At 42.1% G+C, this 27,921-nt stretch overlaps 1 protein-coding gene across 1 annotated transcript; it reads right to left on the reverse strand.

Annotated features, from left to right (window-relative positions):
- RAB3A (RAB3A, member RAS oncogene family) lies at positions 1-27,921 on the reverse strand. The gene is made up of 5 exons (XM_058163261.1): positions 27,827-27,921; positions 10,723-10,950; positions 7,899-8,017; positions 5,013-5,137; positions 1-3,343 (listed from the first exon to the last, which is right to left on the reverse strand). The coding sequence occupies exons 2-5, from the start codon at positions 10,948-10,950 to the stop codon at positions 3,153-3,155; spliced, it is 663 nt and encodes a 220-aa protein (XP_058019244.1). The 5' UTR covers positions 27,827-27,921; the 3' UTR covers positions 1-3,152.

Below are 27,921 nucleotides of genomic sequence, written 5' to 3' on the forward strand. Positions count from 1 at the left end.
TTTTACATTTATACCCCGCCCTTCTCCGAAGACTCAGGGCGGCTTACAGTGTATAAGGCAATAGTCTCATTCTATTTGTATATTTTTACAAAGTCAACTTATTGCCCCCCCAACAATCTGGGTCCTCATTTTACCTACCTTATAAAGGATGGAAGGCTGAGTCAACCTTGGGCCGGGCTCGAACCTGCAGTAATTGCAGGCTTTGTGTTCTTAATAACAGGCTGTTCTTAATAACAGGCCTTACCAGCCTGCGCCATTCACCGGCTTAAAGTTGCCAAGGTTGGAGACCACTGACATAGAGGACAATAGGATCGCTTAATGACCAATGCATATAAGGTTGTAAAATCAGGCATTGTCACAACTTACGACCGTAATTATGGACTCAATTCTGGTTGTAAGTTGAAGACTACATGAAGTTTATCAGTCATTACTCTGTTTCTCAGAATTCAGATGCAAAGGATTTGGCCTTACAGTTTAGAATAGAATAGAATAACAAGATGGAAGGGACCTTGGAGGTCTTCTAGTTCAACCCCCTGCTCTAACCCTAACCCTATACCATTTCAGACAAATGGTTGTCCAATCTCTTCTTAAAAGCTTCCAGTATTGGAGAATTCACAACTTCTGGAGGCAAGTTGTTCCACTGTTTTAAAACTTGAGTCTTTCAATTCTACAAGAAGCTTCCAAAATATTCTTGGCTAATGTAACCAATAGAATGAATGGGTCTGGAAAATAATTTCTCAGCTGATCAAAGCCCCTTGTGCTTATACAGTGAAGGAGATCTGCCTAGGAGAATTTTTTCTATGCAAGTTTCTTATCTGCAAGAAGATACCGCCAACTAACTGCACAATTATTCTTCCACACAATATTATATTTCTTTATCAATGAATCTGGTGGGTCTGAATATGTATACTGTTAAGTACCTCTTTGAATGATCTAGACAGGGGGAAATATTTTTTATCTGCATCTCTAATAATTTCCCCTGATCCTTAATTACCACTTTCAGGCAAAATTACATTGTATTTCTTTCACAGGAACTCTGACATCAAACGCTTTTGTGATTAGCCATTTTATTTCTTCACAATATCTCCTTAATACAGTGATCTTTGTTTGCTCATTTTAGGAAACTGAATTTATTTATTTTGACACTTCTGACAGGTTTTGTTTTGTTTTTTAAATACAGTACAGCATATTTTTTTTCCATTAAAGTAAACTTCAAAAAAGAGAGACAGAGAGAGAGAGAGAAAGAGAGAGGGCAGATGGTGTCCAAGAATTTGTAAAACAAACGTATAGAGCTTCACTGAAAAAATAAATTAAGGATAGCAATGGGAAAGGGGGAATAGGAGTACTGGTAGGGGGAAGGTAACAGTGGCTGTTGACAGAATTCAACCCCAACCTGCCCCAGTCGGTGCTAGGGAAAGAGGCTACTGAACTGAGGGGAATGAATGACATCAGGTTCAACTTAACCCCTGCAAACGCAGGTCTGTTTTAGGAAAGGAAAGCAGTGGAGAAACCATTCCAAAATAACGAAGAACCCTTTGGCTTTCTCGTGTGGTTTTTAGATCAGCCAAGATGGGTTTTCCAGCTGCCTCTCCGCCTTTCTCCTCTTAAATAAATACATAAGTTCTGTGAAAACCCGTCAGGTAGGGTGACTTATTTTAAAAATAACAAACTAAAAACAACAACACAAATCACGACACAGCAATGAAAGGTCCATACACACATAACATCACCAGCTACTTCTATTTACATGGATCTGGAGAGATTGCTCTTTTTTTTTCTTTTTCTTTTTCTGTACACCGAGGAAGACGGGAAGAGGAGCAAGCAGGTTATCTATACACTCGGCAAGGTGAAAGTGGGAGAACCGTCTTCTGCGGGGCAACCGAATGGCAGCAGAACGTCTCCGATCTACTTTCACCTCCAGTGACGCTGGGCAGGTGACGAGTTTGCTACACATAGCCCAAAGGGCACCTCTTTGCTATGCTATGAGCAGTCAGTGAGCACTGGTTCCAATTTAGCCTTGTCTTTCTCAAGGAGAGAAGCTGGAAAATCTGGGTGCAGACTAGGCCGCTGCAAGTAGCAGAGCAATCCCCCCCCCCTTACAAATTCCTTGCTGGTGGAGCAAAAGGATCTACTCTTATCGTTTCTCTAAATATGGTCATCTTCTAAATGCAGGGAGGCCTTTTCCTCTTCTACCTGAGTGGAAAAAGGATCTACCCATGCAAGCCTCTTCTTGCTAAGTGACCGGGTTCAACTAGACCTAGAGTGATCGTAAGTGCCTTAGAATCCAGCGTGACAAGAAGTACAGTTTTAAGTTGGAAATCCCTGCCATTCTGTGAAGAAAGGTATTCACCTTAAAACCTATTATTTTCATTCATGGTAGAGGATAAACAGCATGCAAGAAGCAGGCACGAACTGGAGCTAAACGAGAGGGAGCGTTGAGGTTAATCTCACTTCACAGCATTACAAAAACCTAGCCCAATTCAGAGCTGGTAATGGGATAGTTCCCAAATAACTCAGTTTGCCTCAACAATATTATTTTTTCTCTACAGCCCATGATCAGCGGTCAGGAGGAAAGAGACAGATGCTTCTGACAGATATATTTTCCTTCCTGCGAAGGACACACCCAGATCCCCTTGAATCTCGGGACGTCCTCTATTTTTGTCCATACCGAGTGCAGGAAAATACAGTGGAATCGGGGTGCTTACAAAGCAGGAAGAGGGAAAGAATGTTCAAAGGTGTCAATGGGAACATTATAAATATATAAATAAATAAAACCCCACTAAGAACAGTTAAAAGTTCCAGCGCTGCCCCCTCCCCCCCTTTTTTCACGCTCATCAACTTGGACCCTGGGGGGAGGGGTAAGGGGAGCGTACAGGAAGATAGAGCTTCTATCCACCCAAAGATTAAAGGGAGTAACTTTTGAAGCATTCAAAGGCCCACACAGAGAGGTGGAGAAGCTCTGGGTTTGAGTCTCGACCACCTACCCCAAAAGGATAAGCAATGGGATAGCTAAATGGTGTGTGTGTGTTGGTGGCGGTAGGGAAGACAGAGAGCACAAACTGTCAAGAATCTAGGGGCTCTGGTTACTGCAAGACATGAGGCAGGCAAGGTGGGTGGGACAGGTAAAGTCAGGGTATCCACACCAAAGTCTCTTAACAGGCACAATCCTGGTGGGGAGGAGCTTGTTGATCGGTCAGTTGTGGGCCCTGCTTGGCACCGGTCACAGCTGGATCAGCTGCATCCAGTGATTCGGACATCTTTTCGCAAATGATGTCCACCAAACGTTCAAAGGTTTGCTTCACGTTAATGTTGTCCTTCGCGCTGGCCTCGAAGAACTCAAATCCTGGAGGAAGGGAAAAGACAAAATACAAAAAAAAAATGCATGTACAAGAATGAGAAACGAGTCAAAAGGCCTTGAGGAAAATCAAGGACCAATTATTTCCAAGAGGAGTAAAAAAATAAGAAATCCATCAGCAAACAATGGAGTGATTTACCAGAGGTCAGTGTGCATTTTGTTAAGAATAAGTTTTGCCAAACTAGCCTTACCCTTTTTATCAACTTAGTAACTTTGTTGGTACACTTTGTTAGTACACTTTATGAATGATGTGGACATAATATATCTCGATTTCAGCAAAGCGTTGAGAAAATACCTCATAACATTCTTATTAGCAAGCTTGTGATACACAAATGATTCAAAATCACATTGGAGTATTCTTATAGATTTATTGAACCAGAGAGATCTGTCTAATAAGACAACCAAGCTTCAGTCCTAAGCTTTATACTCATCGTTTATAATTCATGATTAAGATGAAGGGACAGGAAAAAGTAATTATCTAATTTGCAGATGGCACAAATGAGTGGGAAAATTAAGCAGCATGATAGTGAGATGGGTGGCATATAAATTCAATAAATAAAGGACAGAATAAATAGAAGACAGAAATAAAATAATTTGATACGTTAGCATCGTGGGTTGAAAGGGAAAGAATTAAACTTAATAGAGACTAATGCAAAGTTTTTCACCTGGAAAATAAAAATCAAATAGAGAGATAAACCTGGCTTGTTCCTGTGAAAAAATATTGGGATAGAAGTTGATTGCAAACTGAGTAGGAACAAGCAGGGTAATTTAGCTGCCAAAACTATAAGTGCAAATTTAAGCTAAATCTATAATAGTGTAGATGTTCAATCATGAAATGTTATTGTTCGATCATGTTAAGTATTGTAAAATAAGGGCACCACATTTAAGAAGGATTCAGGGAAGCTGAAAGAGGTTCAAGAAAAGAGTGAACATCCGAAGACTAGAAATTAAGTCCTGTGAAGAGTAACTGAAGGACCATGAAATGTTTATCCTTGAGAATGGACAATCGTAATGGCCTTGTTTAAGTACCGAAAAGGATGTCATTCAGACTGACATGTATTATGTTACATGAAGGAAGATGCTAGTTGAATGTTTGGAAAAATACCCAACATTAAGAGCAGTACAACAGCAGAGTCATTTATCAGAGACATGGTGAGCGTTTCAGTGAATGTGTTGAAATGGTGCCTAGACAGCCATCTGTCATCGACATTCTACCTTCAATTTTTGCACAGAGGAGGGAGTTGGATTTACTGGCCTAAAATATCTCCCTTCTATTATAAATATGATTTTATGAAATCCAAAGCATCAAGGTAGGTTAATCAAGTTCAACATCTTATATCTAATAAAGATCCAGCTACAAACAGGTCTTGAAAACAACAGAATCAGCTAATAATTTAAACACAATTTCTAAAATTTCAAAATCTTCCAAAAAGATTAGCCACCTACATTTTTTCTATACAATGTGCAGATATTGTGCAAATGTATCTCACATATCAATCTGTTTTGCATAATTAATTAATCCACACTAGCTATATAAAGCCCTAAAACACTCATTTTTTTCCTTGAGGCCTGAAGGCTTGAAATTCCACTTCTGCATTATTTATCAAACTCATCTTTATAGCTCAAATACACATCCTTCCAATTGTTCTTCACTTACCCAAGTGCTCAGCAAGCTGACGTCCTCGCTCTGATGAGACAACCCTCTCATCTTCCATGTCACACTTGTTACCCACCAACAGTACCTGGGCATTATCCCATGAGTAGGTTTTGATTTGAGTTGACCTTAAGTAAACATTGGAGAAACAAGCTCAGTCATATTTGGTCAGTGCTTCTTAACATGGAAGGAAAAACAAGAGCGTATTTCAGCTGTACTCAAGTACTACAAGTAATTACAAGCATGTTTGACCCAGGCGGAAAATGTCCATAGTCAGATAAGAGTTTTATTGGGATCCAACAAAATGTCACAAAAGGGTGTGCAAATTTTAGAGTTCTGGACAAGCCTTCATGAGGCATGATAAAAATAAGATACGGAAGAAGCAAAGAAAGTCTAAAAAAATAAGCTACATGTAATTTTATGTCATTGGGTTGGACCTAATACAGGTATCTTCTACCTAGGGGGTTCATCATGAAGGTACACTACTGAAACTCCTGCTCAATATAACAGGAATGCAATAAAAAATACTGGCAGTGCTTGTTCTTGGACAGCAATCATTTGCAATAGCAACAGCACTTAGACTTATATACTGTTTTACAGTGCTTTACAGCCCTCTCTAAGCGGTTTACAAATGTCAGCTTAGTGCCCCCAACAAACTGGGTCCTCATTTTACCAACCTTGGAAGGATGGAAAGGTGAGTCAACCTTGAGCCCCGTCAGGACTGAACTGAGTTGGCCTACAATACTGCATTTTAACCACTGCGTCACCATGGCTCAATTTGCAGGCATGACAGTGACGAAAAAGTAACTTTGCAACCAAATGCCCACAAGTATGACCTTCAAGCATCTCTCAGTCACCTGTTCACCATTGCAGTCAGTTAATAAGTATTATCTTTTGCCTGTTTTTCCCCCCTCACAGAAAGGAGAGATTGCATCAAGATATCTCTCCCTGAGCTGCTTTCTTTAAGAAGCATATTACTCCCCTAGAAAATACTCACCCCAAGTTAAGAAGCTCAGCTCTCTGACCTTAATTAATTGATTAGAAGTCTGACTGGCTCCCAAATGCTGCCTCTAACTGACAAGGCCCCTAATCAATTTCACACTGAATATATATATTTTGCCTCTTAAGCATTTGGCTGCACACAGACGCAGCGCAATAGGCAAACAGCCAGTGCTAGCTTTTCATTGTGTGTGCCTGCTTATTTTCTTATAACCCTTTCCTCTCCAATGAATGTAAATACAAATATTAATCTTTTTTTTAAAATTTGCATTTATATCCCGCCCTTCTCCGAAGACTCAGGGCGGCTTACACTATGTTAGCAATAGTCTTCATCCTATTTGTATATTTATATACAAAGTCAACTTATTGCCCCCAACAATCTGGGTCCTCATTTTACCTACCTTATAAAGGATGGAAGGCTGGGTCAACCTTGGGCCTGGTGGGACTAGAACCTGTAGTAATTGCAAGCAGCTGCTGTTAATAACAGACTGCATTAGCAGTCTGAGCCACAGAGGCCCCTAATTTTGCTAATTATCCCGGCATTGGGGAAAGTAATCCAAAGAACAGAGAAGTAGGGGAAAAGGGCTATAAGATTTATCCTTTTAGCTGGCTTCCAGTGCATTATCAGTGTTGAAAATGACCTTGGAGGACTTCTAGTCTAACCCTCTGCTCAAGCAGGAGCCCCTATACCAGGGGTGTCGAACTCGATTTCATTGAGGGCCGTATCAGGGTTGTGTTTGACCTCAGGGGGCTAGGGGTGTGTGGCCAGGGTGGACGTGGCCAGCTCGACGTCACTCGTGTCGGGGGTGCCTGTTGTGGCCCGAATGCTCTGCCAGTGAAAATGGGCTCCCAAGCTCCATTTTCGGCTGCCACAGCCTCTTGCAATCCTCTGCCGGTTTTCACTGGCAGAGGGTTGCAGGAGGTTGTGGCAGCTGAAAAAGGAGCTTGGGAACCCATTTTTTTCTGGCAGAAGCATCGCGGGCCAGTCCTTTGCTATTTCCAGAGTGGCCCTGTGGTCAGATCTAAGTACTCCATGGGCCTGATCTGGCCCCCGGCCTTGTGTTGGACACCCCTGCCCTATACCATTTCAGATAAATAGATGTCCAGTCTTTTCCTCGCAAATCGAGTTTCAGAAACCTTCCCTACCATTTGGGCTCACCTGGCTGCTTGGGGTCATAGCCTTCTGACACGATATAAAAGCAAAGGAAAATTTAAGGAAACCCATAAGCACAGTTGCAGTTTACATGGTTTTTCACTTAGCAACCACTTCCCTTAATGACTGAATCACTGGTCCCAATTGCAGTTGCTAAACAAAGACTACCTCTAATGAGCATTTAAGGCATTTTATACTTTTCTATTCTGTCCTACCTAAATTACATAAGAATAAAGAGCAAAAGTAACCACAAGACTTAGTCAGAAAGATGTAACTCAGAAAGAAAGCCAGTTTTGGTCCAGTGGGTAAGGCACCAGGCTAGAAAACAGGAGGTTGTGAGTTCTAGTCCCGCCTTAGCCATGAAAGCTGGTTGGGTGAATCTGGGCCAGTCCCTCTCTGTCAGCCCACCCACTTCACATGGTTGTTGTTGTTGTGGGGAAAATAGGAGAAGAAAAGTATGTTGGATATGTTCACCGTTACTTGTAACATAATATTAAAATAATATAATAGTTACTATTATAATAAAATAATAAAGGGTGGCATACAAATAAAATAAACTAAAAATAAATAAATAATATAAAGCAACATGTAAACATACTGAAGATGTCAATTTGATCCATGGCTTGTTCAAATGTCAGCTGCATTTGTTTAAAATAATTCTCGGAGAACATTTGAATATTAAAATTATTATAAGTTTTAGAATTAATTAAAACTAGTCATTAAAAACTCTGACTCACCAATCTTGGACAGCATTGAAGGACTCTTCATTGGTGATGTCATACATCAAAATGAAACCCATTGCCCCTCGATAATAGGCAGTGGTGATAGTCCGGTATCGTTCCTGCCCTGCTGTATCCTAAGAAAAACACAGAAATAATTTTGAAGTACTTTTTAATAGCATTTATCCTATGGAATTGCCATACTTTACATCAATGTTTCCCAATCTTGGCAAATTGAAGGTGAGTGGATTTCAACCGCCACCTACGGCAGTATTCTGGAAGCCGGATCCAACCACCAATCAGCTGCTTGGCAGCAAAGACTCCAGCGTTCCCCGGCGCACCCCGTCCCCTCCCTCCACCTCAATATTCGCTCTATAAGATGCACAGATATTTCCACCCTGTTTTTTGGAGGGAAAAAGTGCATCTTATAGTGCGAAAAATACGCTACTTTATTTATTTTCATTAAAAATAGGAAAAATCGAATTTCAGAAAATTAATGGTTTTGCTGCCAAATATTGGCCCTGCTTGAAGCTGAAAAAAAGATGCTGGGTGCCTATATGGACCTCATGGATCACTACAGCTATTTTAAAAACACTTCAGTTAATTGATCATATTTTCAAAAAACAGCACTTTCTTGTACCTTATAAGAAATTGTACTTTGGCTTCATAATAAACTGATTTTATAATGAGGAGACATTTATCAAATGTCTTCGTGGCCAAAGTATACTTTTGTTTTCCAAAAAAGATTTTTTTTAAAAAAATAATTATTTAAATTTATTTATTTATTTATTTATTTATTTATTTATTTATTCATATTTTTATACTGCCCTTCTCCGAAGACACAGGGCAGTGTACAGCCAATAAAACGACAGAAATCCTAAACAATTTAAAATACTATAACAAGTTTAAAAATCTGATTCAACCGCTGTATACTTAAAATATTAGCTAAAATTTTATCAAAAACTAAAACCCTATTAAAACCCACTAAAACCCCCCATACTAAAATCAATCAGGTCAGCCCCGCTTGGTGAAAAAAGAAAGTCTTATTAGCCATCCAATTCCAATGGATTCAAAATTTTCAGTTTTTTGTAATCCTTGTAACAGCATTGAAAGGAAAACAAATATTATGTAACATGAACCTTAATATAATGGTATGTAGGAACAACTTTGAGGGAGGGAGGGAAGGAGATACTGATCAGATAGGAGGAGGGAGGAAGCTGCAGTTACTGTATTTTTTGGAATATAAGACGCACATCCCCCCCAAAAGTGGGTGGAAATGTCTGTGTGTCTCATACCCCAAATGTTGCCAAAGCCCCACCCCCCTGCCCCCACCCTTCAGCCATTTTCAATCTCCACGTCACATTTTCGGCCTCCGCACACTCCATTTTAGACCCATTTCAGGCTGCGGGGATCGCCACAGCCCATCACCGCTAATCGCCGCCTCCGCATGTCACGTTTTTGGTCTCCACGTGCCCCTATTTTGGCCTCCGTATGTTGTGTTTTTGGCCGGTTCCAGGCAGCGGGGATTCCTGCTGCCGATCATCACCACCTGGAACTGGCCAAAAACATGACGTGTGGAGGCCAAAAACATGGTGTGTGGAGGCTGAAAACGTGATGCACGGAGGCAGTGATGGGCTGTGGCGATCCCCGCAGCCTGGAACACTGATTAGCGGTATTCTGGGAGGCCGATCTAACCGCCAATCAGCTGCTCGTCCTGAATCAGGCTGTGATAATGTGCTGAAGCTGAACGGGCTATTTGCTGCAAGGATGCTAGCCAGATGAATAGGCAGAGGCAGATTTTTTTTCTTGTTTTCCTCTCCAAAAACTAATGTGTATCTTATACTCTAAAAAATACAATACTTGTAAGAGAAAGAAACTTGGGAAGGACCCATCCAAGGCTTAAAAAGAGACAGTGATTTGTACTTTCAGCATTGCAAGATTCTATTAATGAAGCCTTACAATAAAGTAGAATTAGCTCCTCTGGTGTCAGGCCCAAGCCCAAAGAGAAGACAGTGAGAGCCAACCAAGTACAATCCTTTTTTTGCTTACACCTAATAGACAGAATCTTGCCAAACTAAAGCTATAAGTTTCTCAACTACTAGATACCAATAGCAATAACACTTATATACCGCTTCACAGTGCTTTACAGTCCTCTCTAAACGGTGTACAGAGTCAGCATATTGCCCCCCAAAATCTGAGTCTTCATTTTACCACCCTTGGAAGGATGGAAGGTTGAGTCAACCTTGAGTCAATTCAACCTTGAATTGAATTAGCCTGCAATACTGCATTCTAACCACTGCGCCACCAGAGCTCTTTATCCTGAGAGATTCTAGGATATGGTTTTCCCCTGAACCACTTATCTCCTTTCCATCCAACTCAGGACTGCACGGGTCTCTTTGATCTATGTTTTTCTTTCTGGGAAAGCTCTGAGTCCTCTCCTCCTGCAACTGTACATACCATCACATATGATCGTGTTTCTTATCTGCTTTACCTGGAAGGGCTGACACTTCCTTGCACAAAACAGAGCACTACTCCAATTATATTTATATTGTTTAATGCAGCTGGCAGAGTCTCTGACCTCTTCAAGCTCCTTCCCAGTCATGTCAGGGACCCCGATCCTTCTGACCCCGATCATATTTTCTCTCAGAAAGCAATTATTCTGGTAATGCTTGCAAGCAATCCTGCAAGGCGGTTTTTCTCATCCTTAAGACATGTGGGTCTAAACTCCCAGATTTCCCCAGCCCAGCATGGGGGAATCCAGGAGTTGACATCCACACATCTTAAACGTTGCTAGGGGTTGAGAAACACTGCTACAAGGCAAGACAGCTTCTTGTCTCCTTACCCAGATCTGAAGTTTAATGCGCTTGTCATTGCGATAGATGGTTTTCACTTTGAAGTCAATGCCAACGGTGCTGACAAAAGCCGGAGTGAAGGAGTCATCGGCGTACCGGAAGAGGAAGGAAGTTTTACCAACACTGCTATTGCCAATGATCAGGATCTTGAACATGTAGTCAAAGTTCTGGTCTGAGGATTCCTTCTGGCCATAGCGAGGGTCTGTTGCAGAAGCCATCTGGGGAAGAGTTGGAGGAGGGTGTAGGAAAAGGATGGGGCACAAAAACACCACCCAATTTACAACTTCAGCAGAAAACCACATCCTCTGATCCTTTAAGATTAATGACAAGTCCCCAAGACTCTTTAAGGCTATTTTCTTTAAAGTTATTTCCCAAGCTATTTTATAGAATCTGGCTGAACTTTAGCCCACCACAGACTTTTAAAAACATTTAAAAGAAAAATCCCTGCTAATTTTCTTAAAGTATTTTTTGGTAAGTATCATCCACATTCAACGATGTTATTTATTTATCTTGTTATTTTACATATACAGGCATATTTAATATTGTAACTGAGCTAAAAATGAATAACAGATAGTCCTTGACTTACAACTAAAATTGGGACCGGAATCTCCATTGTGGTTGTTGCCTGATTTTAGCACCTTTTTTGCCATGGTTGTTCAGTGAATCACTGCAGTTTTTAAGTGAATCACGTGGTCATTAAGTGAATCCAGCTTCCCCTATTGACCTTGTTGGAAACCAGTTAAGAAGGTTGCAATGGATCATGTGACTCTGGGACACTGCAACCATTCTAAATACATGGTGGTTGTCAAGTGACCGAATTTTGATCATATCACTGTGGGGATGCTGCAACCGTTGTAATTTAAGGACTGGTGTAACTTCAAACGGTTGCTGAATGAATGGTTGTAAGTCAAAGACTACCTGTACAGTATTATTATTATCATTATCATTATATTTACAATATTTACAGATCCCTCACATCCTGGACATAAACTGTTTCAACTCCTACCCTCAAAACGACGCTATAGAGCACTGCACACCAGAACAACTAGACACAAGAACAGTTTTCCCCCGAAGGCCATCACTCTGCTAAACAAATAATTCCCTCAACACTGTCAAACTATTTACTAAATCTGCACTACTATTAATCTTCTCATCGTTCCCATCACCCATCTCTTTCCAATTATGACTGTATGACTGTAACTTTGTTGCTGGTAATCGTTATGATTTATATTGATATTGATTGTTCCTGATTGCTTATTTGTACCCTATGATTATCATTAAGTGTTAAATTGTACCCTATGACCATCATTTGTGTTGTAAATGTTGTACCTTGATGAAGGTATCTTTTCTTTTATGTACACTGAGAGCATATGCACCAAGACAAATTCCTTGTGTGTCCAATCACACTTGGCCAATAAAAAATTCTATTCTATTCTATTCTATTCTATTCTATTCTATTCTATCATCATCATCATCATCAACAACAACAACAATAATAATAATAATAACAACTTTATTGTCATTGTACGTATATACACAGTGTACCCATACAACAAAATTCATTTAACACCCAAAGACCAGGTCCAACACACATAACAATCCCAAACACCCACCCACCCACCCCAAATTCCATATTTAGTGGTATATGGGATCAAAATATGGCAGTTGAGGCATTATGATTCAAGCCAAAGCAGAGAGGTTAGATTGCAATGCCACCCCCACCCTCTGGTATATTTTGATCAAAAGTGTAACATTTTATAATCCTTATGGAAGTTTGCAAATAGGATACACTAACAAATTAGGCAGAGAACTATCTTCTCCATTATGAACTATTAATAAAGTGGTTTCGTTTTTCATTTACTGAATAGTTTATTGCAATTTGATTTATTAAAGAGTCTTTTTTAATATAATTTTGCATTGTTTTGCATATAGCACAACATACAATAAAACTCCCTGGTATGTTATGGCTGCTTGGAATCAAGAATCAACTTCAATTGAGTTCAGATAACTAGTTCATAAGACATTGTAGATGTTTATAAATTCAGAGTTTATCTTTTTAAAAAAGGCTGCTTCCGCCATTTTCCCTTGGTTTTGTCACGATATCCAACCAAATCATTATTAGTTTTATACCCCATATTCTACCAGAGACCACAGTAATTTCTCATATAATTATGGTCTACTCTAGACCAGAGCTTCTCAATCTTGTCAACATTAAAATGTGTAGACTTCAACTCCCAGAATTCCTTAGAATTCCCAGAATTCCTCAGACAGCATGCTAAAATACATGCATCTTAAAAGTTGCAAAGTTTGAGAAACACTGTTCTAGAACTAGCTTTGGCAAGCTGTACAGTATGTCATGTCATGTCATGTCATACTGTATATACATACACATATTTTCTTATCACACAATACATACAGCACATTTATTTTATAAAACAAGTTTCCCAAATATTCCCAAATACTTCCAGAACTGGGGATTGCAATTCCTAGAATCCACGTCAATAACCATGTTGCTGAGGATTTCTGGAAGCTGTCTACATCTCTGAAAAGATGTCCAGGTCTTTGGAATAGTCCCTAAGCAATATTTATAGAAGAAAGCCCAGATTAATCTATCCAACTAAAATTGATCTGAAAACATAACCGATAGTACAGGATGGAGAAAACTTATATAGGCAACTCCAATCCCACCCTCTGAGGGAAATATAGAAATAAATTAAATTTTAATGAGGTTCCATCGCCATTTTGCAATCAAGGAACAGAAACCAGGATGGAAACATTAAGATGAACGAGGAATTTTTTTAACATTATATTATAATATAATTTGCATTTGAGATTTTTATTTTCTTTTTTCTTATATGCAAGCTACTTTAGGGCCCTGGATCTTACAGGATATAAATATTTCATATATTGTTTTATGAATTAATCTCTGTGACATATACAAACATTTGGCTTGAGAACACAGACTGAAGAGGCAATTAAGCTAACTGGACTTATCATCTCTCTGGGATGAATAATTAAGTTTCCCCATTTCACTTAGAGATGATTTGCCTAGCTCTAGTCCTTCAATTTGCACGAGTCTCAAAATCATGCTACACCCCCAAAACACTCTCCAAAATATAGAGAAGACTTGCATCCACCTTTCCTTTGGACATCAATTATCTTACCTTTCAAAGAATAATTCTCTTTTAAAAAGGGAAAGCTGTCTCGATTATTCCCCAACCCATCAAGGACAATCACTTTAGCACCATGGCTGGCAACTTTCCAGCAGTCAACTCAGCTCCCTGATTGGAAAGCCAATAGTTCCTATTTCCACCCTCCTCCTCTGCCCCCAAGTGCCCCAAAGGGGAAAAAAATCACAGGGATGAATTTCGATGGCAAAATGGCAAGGCTCTGGAGGGCTGGTTTCAGGCTGCTTTGGGAGGTGCACAAGGATTAAGACTAGAGTTGTGAGTGATCAGTCTTTGAGATACCTCCTGCTCTCACTCCAACCCCAATTTTCAGGAAAATAATGAATATCATGGGAGTGGTGTGATGGCCTCTCACCTCGCAATCAGGACGCTGTGAGTTTGATCCTAGGTAGAGGTAGAGGCAAGGGACATGGTGGCTCAGGGGCTAGGACACTGAACTTGTCGATCAAAAGGTCGGCAGTTCGGCGGTTCGAATCCCTAGTTCTGCCATGTAATGGGGTGAGCTCCCGTTACTTGTCCCAGCTTCTGCCAACCTAGCAGTTTTGAAAGCACGTAAAAAATGCAAGTAGAAAAAATAGGGACCACCTTTGGTGGGAAGGTAACAGCGTTCCGTGCGCCTTTGGTGTTGAGTCATGCTGGCCACATAACCACGGAGACGTCTTCGGACAGCACTGGCTCTTCGGCTTTGAAACGGAGATGAGCACCGCCCCCCTAGAGTCGGGAACGACTAGTACTTATGTGCGAGGGGAACCTTTACCTTTACCTTAGAGGCAGTTATTTTCTCTCTCTGGTCACAACGAGACTATATCTGCTGAACAAAACTCCACATTGGCGACAGGAAGGGCATCCGGCCAGTAATCACTCAGCTCTGTTCAGTTATCCAGACTCCACCCCGCATAGGATTACGGGGTCATTGAAAGAAGATGATGAATAAAAATCATGGTATAGATAATCAGCCAGTTTTGCGGCTGAATTGTATTGATATTGGATCAGCATTTGGTTCATGAGTTATTCAAACTGATGCAGCTCATCAGCTGGAACTTAATACTTAAATCAGTTCAGATGCATTGCTTTCCTTAACTGATGCCATCATCATTGGTGACATAGATTCCATCTTGGAACGGTGCCTTTTGGGTAAGAAAGTTATTTTATGGAGCTCTTGTAGGTCAACCAAACCATATAAATGGAAAAATTTCCAGAGAGCATCAACATTTTTTGTTTGTTTGTTTCAGAAAGCTTGTAGAACAGATTATTTAAAAGTGCATTGTGTTGGTTTTATTCATTATTTAAAAGCACGCTGACTGCTATTATTAAACTGAATGCACTTTATTTCGGTTTCATCTGTGCAGCTGAGACCACAGAGTTGGCAATTTTCTCAGCACTGAGCAATCGTTCCAGCCTTGTTCACAGAAAAAGATATAAAATCGAAAACACCAACATAATGTTGTAAACTTCTTACCCTTGTTACAACACCAAAAGAGCTAAATGCTTGTTTTGTGTGGGAACATCTGATTGGGCATGATAGCAAACGGAATGCCAGATGTAATGGTTGACATTCTAACCCACCTACAGACTTTTCTTACATGTCTGGTGACAGTGGTAACAATTGTTACAGAGATCTACACTTCCCACAGTTCCTTAGAGAGATACAAAAAAAGATCTTTAAACCGCTTGTTCTTAGATACTGCATCATAGATATGCCCTGCCTTCTTCTTCTTCTTCTTTTTATTATGTCACAACATTATATACAAGCACATACAATGAAAGGAAACAATAGGACAGGAACAGTAGGCACGTTTGTGCTCTTATGCACGCCCCTTATAGTCCTCTTAGGAATGGGGTGAGGTCAATGGTAGACAGTTTTTGGTTAAAGCTTTTGGGAGTTTGAGAAGAGACCAGAGTCAGGTAGTGTATTCCAAGCATTAACAACTCTGTTACAAAAGTCATATTTTCTGCAATCAAGATTGAAGCGGTTAACATTAAGTTTGAATCTATTGTTTGCTCTTGTATTATTGCGACTGAAGCTGAAGTAGTCTTTAACAGGAAGGAATAGATGATTCTGTGTGTTAAACACAGGTGTTGTCGGAGTTGGCGGAGTTCTAAATTTTCTAATCCCAGGATTTCAAGTCTGGTGGTATAAGGTATTTTGTTGTTTACAGAGGAGCGGAGAACTCTTCTTGTAAAATATTTCTGGACTCGTTCAATTGTATTAATGTCAGAGATGTGGTATGGGTTCCAGACAGGTGAGCTGTATTCAAGAATAGGTCTAGCAAATGTTTTGTATGCTCTGGTTAGTAGTGTAGAGTTTTTGGAAAAGAAGCTACGCAAAATTAGGTTTACAACTCTTAGAGCCTTTTTTGCTATGTAGTTGCAGTGGGCTTTGGCACTTAGATCATTTGATTTTTATTTTTTTTATTTACATTTATATCCCGCCCTTCTCCGAAGACTCAGGGTGGCTTACAGTGTATAAGGCAATAGTCTCATTCTATTTGTATATTTACAAAGTCAACTTATTGCCCCCCCAACAATCTGGGTCCTCATTTTACCTACCTTATAAAGGATGGAAGGCTGAGTCAACCTCGGGCCGGGCTTGAACCTGCAGTAATTGCAGGCTGCTGTGTTCTAATAACAGGCTTCTAACAGCCTGAGCTATTACGGCCTGAGCTATTACGGATATGAAAACTCCAAGGTCTTTTATAGGGTGGGAGTCATCTGTAAGGTAATGTCTATCAAGCTCGTACTTAGTGTTTGGGTTCGTTTTTCCAATATGTAAGACTGAGCATTTAATTCTTCTAATTTCATCATAGCAGACATACCACCCAATACAATCTTTTAGCTCAACCTTTGATCTGTGGACCCTGGGGAGGGGGCTGCGATGTCATCACAGGGGGTCCACAAAGGCTTGAAAAAAAATGTTATGAGTTACATCTTAAGTCTTGGAGGTCCGTGGCCATGGTCCGTGGTCACAAAAGATATTTAAGGAGGGTCCATGGTGAAGAAAAGGTTAAAAACCACTGTTTTAGCTAATTAAACAGCCCGTGGTTTACTTGCATTACACAAAGCAAACGATGGGGTTGAAATAATTCCTAGGGCCTAGAAGGATTTAGCTGGATTCATCTCTCATCTTTTTAGAGGCCGATCTCAGTTATGGGTTTTAGCTACAGCTAAACAGTCCTCAATTTTGTGCAGCAGGGAACTGCTAAGCAATGTTTGGTGGTAGCAATAGGAAAGCGGTCTCCATTTTGGCTCTGAGTCAGCTGTGTTTTTACCCACTGAGCTCTTTATAGCAGATGCTCCCAGGATGAATGCCTCATCCTTGGCTTTGGGTGTTCAGCGATGAAAAAGACAAATCCAAAAGGATAACAAGAAAATAAGATTAAAGAGGAGCTCAGAACTCAGGGCATTCTATTGATCAATACAAAATTGAATTTTAGAGACACGCTTTCTGTCTTGTTTCATCAAAAGGAGAAAAAAAATGGGGCGGCTCAGTTATAGAAAAGCAGCCCTAAGATTGCTGGGCAATCATTTTGCCCTTTGCTTGGTCCCTAGTGACATATAAAACTGAGTCAAATAACTGGATTGGAAGATTTTTGGAAATTAAAAATGTATTGATTTTTCTGTCACCTTGGCTCACTGTTAAGTTTTAATCTGGCGGTGAATTTTTCAATGCATGCCTTTCTTTTCTTCTATTTGTTATACCCATTGCAATGCAGGGGTGACTCAGGGTATGATTTAAAAAGGCCAGTGTGACATACATAAAAAAAACAGTTGGATTGCACCATTATGGCCAGCATTTTGACTTTTTTAACCATACCCTATGAACACCTCTGAGGCTATGTGCATTGATCGTTATAATACACAGGGAATACATGCATAACTTTTCATTAAATGCTTTTTGAAAGCATTTTAAAAGGAAGCCTCAGATTTGACTTCTGCAGCAGGGGAGATGGATTGCTCCTAAATTATGCACAGGGAATGTTCTGTTTCTGAAAAGCTGTTATTTCAAGGTGGCTTGAATCCAATCTTATATGGTCTACTTTTTATGAAATTGGAATTCTAGCATTTTACCAATGGACACCAAATTGGCAAGCATTCTTAGGCATTAAAGAAGATTGCAATTCTTTGCTTATCTGGCTGGAAGTAATTCCCAAATAAAATCTTGCTGAAGCTATTCCAAGAAAAGAAGTAAGGATTGCACTACACAGTATCTGATTCTGAGTCTGTAATCTGGTTTGGGAATTAAAACACCTAGACAACAGGGAATTTTAGCAAAAGGAGAGGGCAGAAGTGATGAAGTCTTGAGTTACACTAGTCCAGAATTATATGAGTACTCTGCTGCCATCAGCCTAAAAGTCCATCAAATCCAGTATTCTGTTTCAAAACAGGGCAGGTATTTTGGGAAGCATTCAATTACAAGATGGAGACAAAGTCATTGTTCTTTCTCTTGCATCATAGATAAACTACTTCAGTACATGGAGATTCTACCTAGTTCTAATGGATGCAGGTAGTTCTCAACTTGAGTTAAAGTTGAGAACTGCTTACATCCATCCATCATTTACCAATTGTTTAAAATTACAATGACTTTGGAAAAAAGTGACTTATGACCTGACCTGGAAGTTACAACTGTCACACCACTCCTATAGTCACATGATCACAATTTGGGCACTTGGCAACCAACTCGCATTTACAATCATTGCAGAGTTTTGCGGTCATTTGATCACGATTTGTGACCTTCCCAACTGGCTTCCGACAAGCAAAGTCAATTGGGGAAGCCGGATTCGCTTAATGACGGGGGTAAAAAATGGTTGTAAAAATTGGGTGTGGTCATGTGATGACTTGCTTCATGACTGCAAAGACTTACAATGGGAATTCTAGTTCCAATTATGGTTGTAAGTCAAGGAGTACCTATAAGTCCCAAAGACATCACCTACCAATGCAAAAGAAAGGACCAATAAATCAAACATACTTTGCAAGAATATTAGCACATAAAAGGATGAACCATCAGTGGATTGCAGTTACTCAGGGATTCATTCCATGACTGCATAACTCATCATTTTTCACCAATACTCAGACAAAGGCATGTAGACATACAGTCACTATTTATTACTGCTGTTTCTAAGAACCAAGCGGGAAGAATTCATTTTAATCAGCTCATGGGGAACTCATTGCATTTCCAAATTTAGTGCTTCCCCTAGTCCCGTGATAGAGAACCTATGGCACGTGTGCCAGAGGTGGCACTCAGACCCTTCTCTGCGAGCACACCAGCCATCGCCCCAGCCCAGCTCCATCATGCATGAGCACGTGGCTCCCACCAACCAGTTGGTCTTTGGGTCTCTGCCGTGCATGTGCAGAGGGGCGCATCCACGGGGGGTGGCACTGGCCAAGCCCCCCCTGCCCCATTTTGGGCTCCTTCACTAACCTGGATGCCAAAATGGGGCACGGGGGGGGGGCGCATGCATGGGGGATGCACACACATGCAGGGGGGGCACTCACATTGCATTTTGGGGGTTCGCGCATGCACACGTGCATTTGTGTACGCGCTTTGGGCACTCGGCACCAAAAAGGTTAACGATCACTGCCCTAGTCATATCTTTCCTCTCTCTCTCTTAAGAAAATATGACTCTTGACCCCTCTCCCTACAGTATCTCTGAAGAAATGCTGGAAACAAGCGCAGCCTTGTTCTGCTTGGCATCCAAACCTTTAAAAGTTAATAGAAATAAAGACAAGGGGAAAGCTAACTGGCTCGTAAAAGACAAGGAAAGAAAATATAAGTAAAGAAAGTTTACTTACTGGGTTTGTAGACAAAGAGAATGGATGTGAAGGGAGAGTGGGGAAGAATTAGAAGCTTCATCACCAAGTAAGGCCTGGGAAAAAACTCTGCTCCATCTGATTCAGTGACTTGGTTCACACAATGTACTAATTCCTAATTACATTTGTTTTGATTTTAGCATGTTCTATGAACATGACCACTCAGGTTTGTAAACCATAGCTTCTGATGAAATTTGGCTAACTCATCATCATCTTCTTCTTTTAACAACCCCATAGTCCCTTGTGGGGTAGGCAACTGACTGGAGCAGAATGTTAACTGGCCAGATGCCCTTCCTGTCGCCAATGAAGAGCTTTGTTCAGCAGATAATATCTCACTGTGCCCAGAGAGAGAAATATCTGCCTCTACCCAGGATCAAACTCACAGCCTCCTGATTGTGAGGCGAGAGCTCCACCTCTGTCTAGGCCACCGCACCACTCATGAAACTTGGCTAACTGATATAACCAAAAAGCTAATTTAATAAACCAAGACTTTGTCCCAATGTGAGATCTCACCTTGCATTAGGTAACTTCACATGGGTCCTGTTTAAATCACTCTTTTTATTATAAGGATAGGAATTATATTAGAGTCACTATTTTTAGAATAGCCTTTGCTTAACGGTGCTGTACATGCTGAGGTGCAAAAAAAAATATCTGAATTCATTCTCCAAATGGAGCTGGTTAAGATTCTTTTTGGACTGAAAATAAACAGAACTTGTGTTGCCAATTAGTAAATACTAAATTACATGGGACATGGTTGGATTCAATGGCAGAGATTGGGCTAAATCATGTTATGCTTAACTTGATGGTAGAAAAAGCAACAGCCAATTGGATTCATGCTGAACAAATCATATTATGGCTTAATGTAATGTATGAATCGAGTCACAATGCCCTATGTTGGAAAACGACCTTTTTATAGGCTGTGATTACAGATAATCCTCAATTTACAACCGCAGTTGGGACCTGAAATTCTGTTGCTAAGCAAAGCTGTCATTCAGTGACTTATTTTGCCAGATTGTTAAACAAATCTCCATGGCTGTTAAGTGTTAACTATTAAGCAAATCCGCTTCCCCCATTAACTTAGCTTGTTGAAAGCCAGCTGGGAAGGTCACAAATGATGCCAGGAAGCTGCAACCATTGTAAATACATGCTGGTTGCCAAGCACTCAAATTTTGATCACATGACCGGGAGGATGCTACAACAGTGTTAGGATGTAAGTCACTTTTTTCATTTCAACTTGGAATGGTTTCTAAATTGACGGTTATGCACACACATGCAAGCATCTGTGAGGGGAGAGAATCAGATGTTGATATGACCATGAAATCAAAATCTTACACTTTTGTTACATGCATCATGACTGCCATCTTGATTTTCTGTCCCACCACCCGAAGATGACTTTGGTTAACCAAAAAAATAATAATAAATCCTTTGCTCTTTGACATCAAGCACATGTGCTCGAGACACATGAAAAAGTTGAGGAGGGTAAAAACGAAAGACAGTGCAAAAGAAAAGATTGATTCAATTTTACTTGCCTTGCCATGTACCTGCTCCAGAACCTTCAAGCACTAAGAAAACCAGAATGCCTAAGATGTGAAGAACTTTTGGTGCAGAATCAGACAAGCCATTGAAATGCAGATGCTGTCTGTCCATGCTGCATTGTTTTCCACAGAATATGCATCTCCTTTTACAGAATCCAAGACTAGTGCAAAGGAATGCAGCTATCTAATTTCTAGGCTTATGTCCCCAGTTCCAGCCACCAAGAGATACCTTCAACAATGTACATTTGCTTCTGGTTGTATTCATCAATATGTTTCACAAGGCCAAGTCGAGATTTATCATATGCATTCCTACAATATGCTAAGCTGAAATAGCGTTAAGTTGGTTAGATTTTTTTTGGTGGTTTAGTATGTTATGCAAGAGCTTTAGCAGGTGATAGGACCTACCAAACCTTAGTTGAGTTAGAAAGCTAAGCAAGGTTGGCTCTGGTTAATATTTGAATGGGGAATCGTCTTAAACACTAAGGCCTTTGTAGCCTTTGAAGACAACTTTACTATTTTGGATCAAGCCATTTTTTTTGTTTCTTTTATGATAGGGTATCTTGTAGAAACCCAGCAAATCACTGATTGATGTACCGTATATACTCGAGTATAAGCCGAGTTTTTCAGCACGTTTTTTGTGCTGAAAAACGTCCCCTCGGCTTATACTCGAGTCTACGTCTTCGGGAACCCCGCACAGGAGGGGGTACCGAACGGACTCCCATGGGAGGGACGGGGAGCGGGCCCGCCGAGGTCTCGCGGGATTTGTCGCCCCCAGGCCGCCCCCCATTCCCGTGTCTGGTGGGCGGACGGCGCAAACTTGGCGGACTGTGCATTGGCGCGGGGAAGCCCTGGTGGTGCAGTGAGAGGGCTGGGCAGGGGAGCCGCCAGCCTTCTCGGCTGAGGAAGGGAGGTTTCCCGACCGCGAGCTTCGCCGCGAGCCACCCAAAGGCCAGAAGAAAGGTCATTCCATCGAGTAATGGGCGAGCTCCTTCCTCTCCCGCCTTACCCATGCTGTGCGAGCCGGCTGGGCTGCAACCCCGCCGCCGCTCCTTCCTCAGCCCCCCGGGCCCCGCGCCCAAGCAGCCGCCCAGCTCAGGCCGGACTCGGCAGCCCCCCACCAGCACTCGCACGGCGCGATTCGGGCAGGAGGAGTCGGGCTCGCTCTGTGGCGGTGGCGCCGCCACCACCGCCACGGAGCGAGCCCGACCTCCTGCCCGAATCGCGCCGCGGCGAGTGCTGATGGGGAGCTGCCGAGTCCGCCTGAGCTTGGCGGCTGCTAGAGCGCGAGCCCCGGAGGCTGAGGAAGGAGCGGCGGCGGGGTTGCAGCCCAGCCGGGCTCGCATAGCATGGGTAAGGCGGAGAGGAAGGAGCCGCCCATTACTCGATGGAATGACCTTTCTTCTGGCCTTTGGGTGGTTTCGCGGCGGCGCAGAGCGCAGCGCCATCCCGCCGCGACCCTCAAACTCGCGTTCCGCTTTCTGGTAAATTGAGACGCCCGGTGAACAAACAATGCAGCAACTCAGAGCAAGCCGGCGATTGGCCAAGCTCAACCAGTAGAAAAAGGTTCTCCCGTGTCGTCATTGTTGCTAGGCAGATGTTCAGGCGCAACGGGAGAGAGAAGAGGGGAAAACCTCCTCCTCAGCCGAGAAGGACTGCACCGCCAGGGCTTCCCAGCGCCAATGCATAGCCTGGCGGGAGTTACTGCAGCTCACCGGCTCCGCCCCAACTGGTGGTGTTGGGGCAGCAGCTGCCGCTTAGCAAAAGGTCGCCGCCCAAAACTCCTCGCCTTCTCCTGGGAAGGGCTGGATGGCTAGCCGGGAAGGGTTGAATAAGCAAGCCAACCTCCTCCTCCTCCCTCCTCTCCCCGCAAGCGAAAGAGCGTTTTCCGTTGGAAGAGAGAGAGAGAGAGAAAGGAGGGCCGCCTCCCCTTCTTTCATTCTTTCTTCTCCTCCGTGCTTCAGAAGCTGGGCGTGTGTGCGCGCCTAGTCCCCTTCTGTTCCGTGGCGCTGGAAGAGAGAGAGAGAGAAGGAGGGCCGTTCCTCCCTTCTTTCATTCTTTCTTCTCCCTCCGTGCTTCACCGTGCTGGGCGACCTGGAGCAGCTGCTCTTCAGCCAGATGCTCGGTGAGTCAGCCTGTCCCCTTCCTTCCCGTGGGGGTCTGCCTTGCTGGTGAAGGTTATTGGGGCTTTTGAGCAAGGGAGGAGGAACGCGAGCACCGCCTTCGCTGGCATTCCGGGATTTCCTTTGTTTAGAGCTGGGAATCCTCCTTCCCCTTTGCACTCCCTCCTCCTCCTCTCTCTCTCTCTCTCTCACACACACACACACACACACACAGACTTCTAAAGTCGATTGGCACAATGCTAAGCAAACACAGCAGTGGGTCAAGGGTGAAGGGCTAGGAACCTGGCAGGTGAAAGGTTGAGCGACATGAAAGGCAAAGACCACAATTGTTTTAAGAAAGAAGCTTTAGCAGGAGGGGGATGGAGGGTGTTTTAAGTTTTGGCAAACAGCCAGGCCAACTGTATTGGAGAAGGTCACACAACTGGCCTTAACATTTTAGCTGCTGTCTTTTCCTCACACTTGGGTTTAATGATATTAGAGATCCTTATTGCCCTGCCAAAAAAAAAAAAGAGCCACCCCAACGCCTATGAAAATTAACCTTCTGCCAAGAGACACTGTGCAGGGTATTTTCACTATTGGTGTGCATACAGGCTTAGATTTGTGCTGGGTTCTTAGTGCTTAGAGCACTGACCTTCAGAGGCACCCTGGTCCCTTGGAAGCTAAAGGAGGACTCATTTTCATGCTTGCAGTTGTATTGTCAATTTCTGTGAGACAATGTTGTTGAAGTAACTCACTCACTCATTCATTCATTCATTCATTCATTCCTTGTGTGTCCAATCACACTTAGCCAATAAAAATTCTATTCTATTCTATTCTATTCATTCATTCATTCATTTTATTTTGTCAAATACATATTAAATAATTATATAAATATAAGCATGAATTGAATACATAAAAGGAATACAACTAAAGGGAACATTAGGACAGGGACGGAAGGCACGCTGGTGTTCTAATGCACGTCCCTTACAGACCTCTTAGGAATGGGGTGAGGTCAATACTAGATAGTCTTTGGTTAAGGCTTTGGGGATTTTGGGAAGAGACCAGAGTCAGGTAGCACATTCCAGGCATTAACAACTCTGTTACTGAAGTCACATTTTCTGCAATCTAGATTGGAGAGGTTCACTTTTAAGTTTGAATCTATTGTGTTCTCGTGTATTGTTGTGGTTGAAGCTGAAGTAGTCATTGATAGGAAGTACATTGTAGCAGATAATTTTATGAGCTATGCTCAGGTCATACCAAAGGTGGCGTAGTTCTAAATTTTCTAAAGCTGGGAATCCTCCTTCCCCCTTTTGCACTTTTATTGTTTTTCGTTCAAATAAATATTCATGTTATTTTACTTGGCTCTATCTTTATTTTTTACATTGACCAGTAGCTGCCTCATTTCCCACCCTCGGCTTATACTCGAGTCAATAGTTTTTCCCAGTTTTTGTGGTAAAATTAGGTGCCTCGGCTTATATTCGGATCGGCTTATACTCGAGTATATACGGTAAATATGCTGCATAAACACGTAAGACCCTCCTTATGTGGTGTTGAGCAAGCAAGTTGGGTGGGAATCCTACAAACAGCATATAGGCCAATGCAGATATGCAACTCTTGGTTCTCCAACATGGAAGAATACCAGCACCTTTTGAATTTGCTTGGGTATCTGGTACAGATCTATCTCAGAAGGTTTTCAGATGTCATTTCTACTTTAAACAAAATGTCAAATTGACAACAATGGTTCCAATTCACATGATAGTTGCAGGGTCTTCTTTGAAAACTGATTAATCTGAATCTGGCTCCAATTTTCAGGCCTACCTACTGAATAAGGGATCTTCTAGGAGTTCTCATAAAGCATAAAAACACAAGAAGAGCCCTAGATCAGGACAGCAGCTCATCTACTGTAATATTCTGTGCCATGAAATGCTTACAGCATAGACAAGGAAAGTGATAGCATATATAAGGAAATATGTGATTCAGGAAGTAGTAAGCAGTCATCAATTCTGTTGCTAATAATTCCCAAAATGAACTGGCTTACATAATATTACCTCATTAGTTGGGCTTTCAGAAACTGGGAGAAGATCATGGCATCATGCCTGAGTAACATTTTCTAAATGGGTTTCCTAATACATAGGAATACCTGTCTATAGCTAACATCCTCTAACTTAATTTCCTTTCTTCCTTAAGATCTAGGCCAAGAGCCTTACTGGATAAGTCAAGATCTGAAAGCAGGACAAGAAGCAATGGATGGAAACTACTCAAGGAGAGAACCAACCTAGAACTAAGGCGAAATTTTCTGGCAATGAGAACAATTAACCAATGGAAAGGCTTGCCTCCAGAAGTTGTGGGTGCTCCAGCACTGGAGGTTTTTAAGAAGAAACTGGACAACCATTTGTCTGAAATGATATAGAGTCTCCTACTTGAACAGGGGGTTGGACTAGAAGACCTCCAAGGTCCCTTCCAACTCGGTTATTTTGTTAAGATCGATTCTCCATCTCTTCCATCTCACTTTCATGTATATGCCTCAGAGGGGAAAATGTTATGCAAGACATCAAAGTGATAACTCAAATAGTTATTCATTATCAGCACCCAATGTTTTGAGGGAGATTGCCCTAATGCAGGAATATACTGGATTTATATTGTGTAAGATCCTCCTAATTTGAGTCAAATGTTTTCTGCCCGACATCATATCCAATACCGATACCCCTGTGCAAAATGTTTTGCCGGCTGTTTCCATTTCACTGGTGCAATTAACTCTTCTCTCCATTTCATAAGTCCAAACCAGTTTTAAGGCTGTCTAAGCAAATTATCATCATCGTAGCTTATGGCAGGGAAGCAGAGCAGGCCGATGTCAAGCTATTCAATCTTTTCAATATCAATCACTGGTTTGCGAGGACATCCAAGTGCGATGCTATCCAGCAGGATCCCTTTGGCTCGGCCTTATCTGTCCATGCAATGCCTTGCACAGTTTGCTCAAGTTGCAAATGCTTTCATGTTGAATCAAATGCTCCCCAGTTATTGAATATTTAAAGCGGCCGGTCTGGCTACACAAACACACATACACACACACACATACATACATACATACCACACACAGACACCACCTTTTTGCTCTTGCTAATGGGCAATTTTAACCATGGGCAGTAGAACACTTAGGAAGATTTGTTAAGCTAGCAGGAATAGCTGAGTGCAGCCTGACCAGGATAAGTTGCTCTCCTTTGGATGAAAAAAAAATAGTGATAATGCACCCTTCCCCCCACTGTCTTGATCTGAAGAAGCAACCCCTAATGCTGCATTGCATACAAGAGGCTGAGCCTCAGGAAAGCTGATAAACGTGTTCACCACAAGACATTAATCATGTCCGATACCGAATTGTATTTTCACAAATTGTCCGAATTGTATTTTCACAAATTGTATTTTCACGGTACCACCATAGGGTTTTTTCCTCCCCCTCCCCAGCTACAATGTAGTAGATCCTTTGACAAGAGACCACAGATGGAAACCTTCTTTCCTTTCCACACATCCTCAATCAAATATGGAATTAAATTGCTCAATAGCCGGGCACTTCCAAGGAGAAGTTCCCAAAGTGCTGATCCCCCAAACTAGACGGGGCATTCGGGGAGGGGTTCCAAGGAAGGAAAAGAACCTCTCTAGTTCAAGTTATTATAGAACTGATCTTGCTGACAGATTTGCATCTCCAAGAGCCTTTGGAAAATCTTAGTGGGGTGGTGGGGGGAAAGAGTTATTCTGCCTGGAGGGAAAGAGCTATTATTACGAAATGCCCCCTCTTTCTCTCCCCCCCCCCCCGCCTCCTCTCCCAGCCCAATCCATCTCTTGCAAGACAGGCCCAGCCAAACGAAGGAGGACCAGCCCTTGAGCCGGAACTGGCTCCCTTTGCAACCTGCGATGCTGCCTCCCTCCTTCCCATCGCCTCCGTGTTCTCTCTCCCTCTCTCTCTCTTCCAGAGCCTCCTGTTTACCATCTGCATCACTGAAACCTCCTCTGACGAGGCCCACGAATGAACTGCCCATCTCCCGTTTCATTCCGTGCCATCTATTTTTTTTATTATTATTATTTTATTTTTTTTAAAAAAACACCTTTCCCTTTGGGAAAAATAAAATAAAATAAAATAATCAACGACCTTCCTTCCACCGCCATATATTCCTTCCATTGAACGACGTTTCCCTCCCCCGGGACCCTAGAAACCCAGCCTCCCTCCCCATTGATTTTCCGCACGCCTCCCCCCCACCACCTCTCCTACATGTGTCAAATGAAGGTTAAAAACCTGCCCCCCCGCCATTCCTCTCTTTCTCCCCGCCGTCGTGCCACCCTGTTTCAAAGCAACGCCAACCGCATGAAAAAAGAAGCAAGGGGTCATCTATCTAGGTTAGAAAAAGATTAAAAAAAAACAACACCCAACACGAGAGGAGTGGGGGGGAGAATTGTTACCGGGCGCGCACTCACCCCGTGAACGCGCTTCTGGTCTCCTAGCTAATGCAGCAGCAGCGGCGGCGGCGGCAGTGGCGCGAGGCAACAGCACCTGCCTGCAGATCCCTGGC

This window comes from Ahaetulla prasina, chromosome 1 (assembly GCF_028640845.1).
Source record: "Ahaetulla prasina isolate Xishuangbanna chromosome 1, ASM2864084v1, whole genome shotgun sequence".
NCBI lineage: Eukaryota > Metazoa > Chordata > Lepidosauria > Squamata > Colubridae > Ahaetulla > Ahaetulla prasina.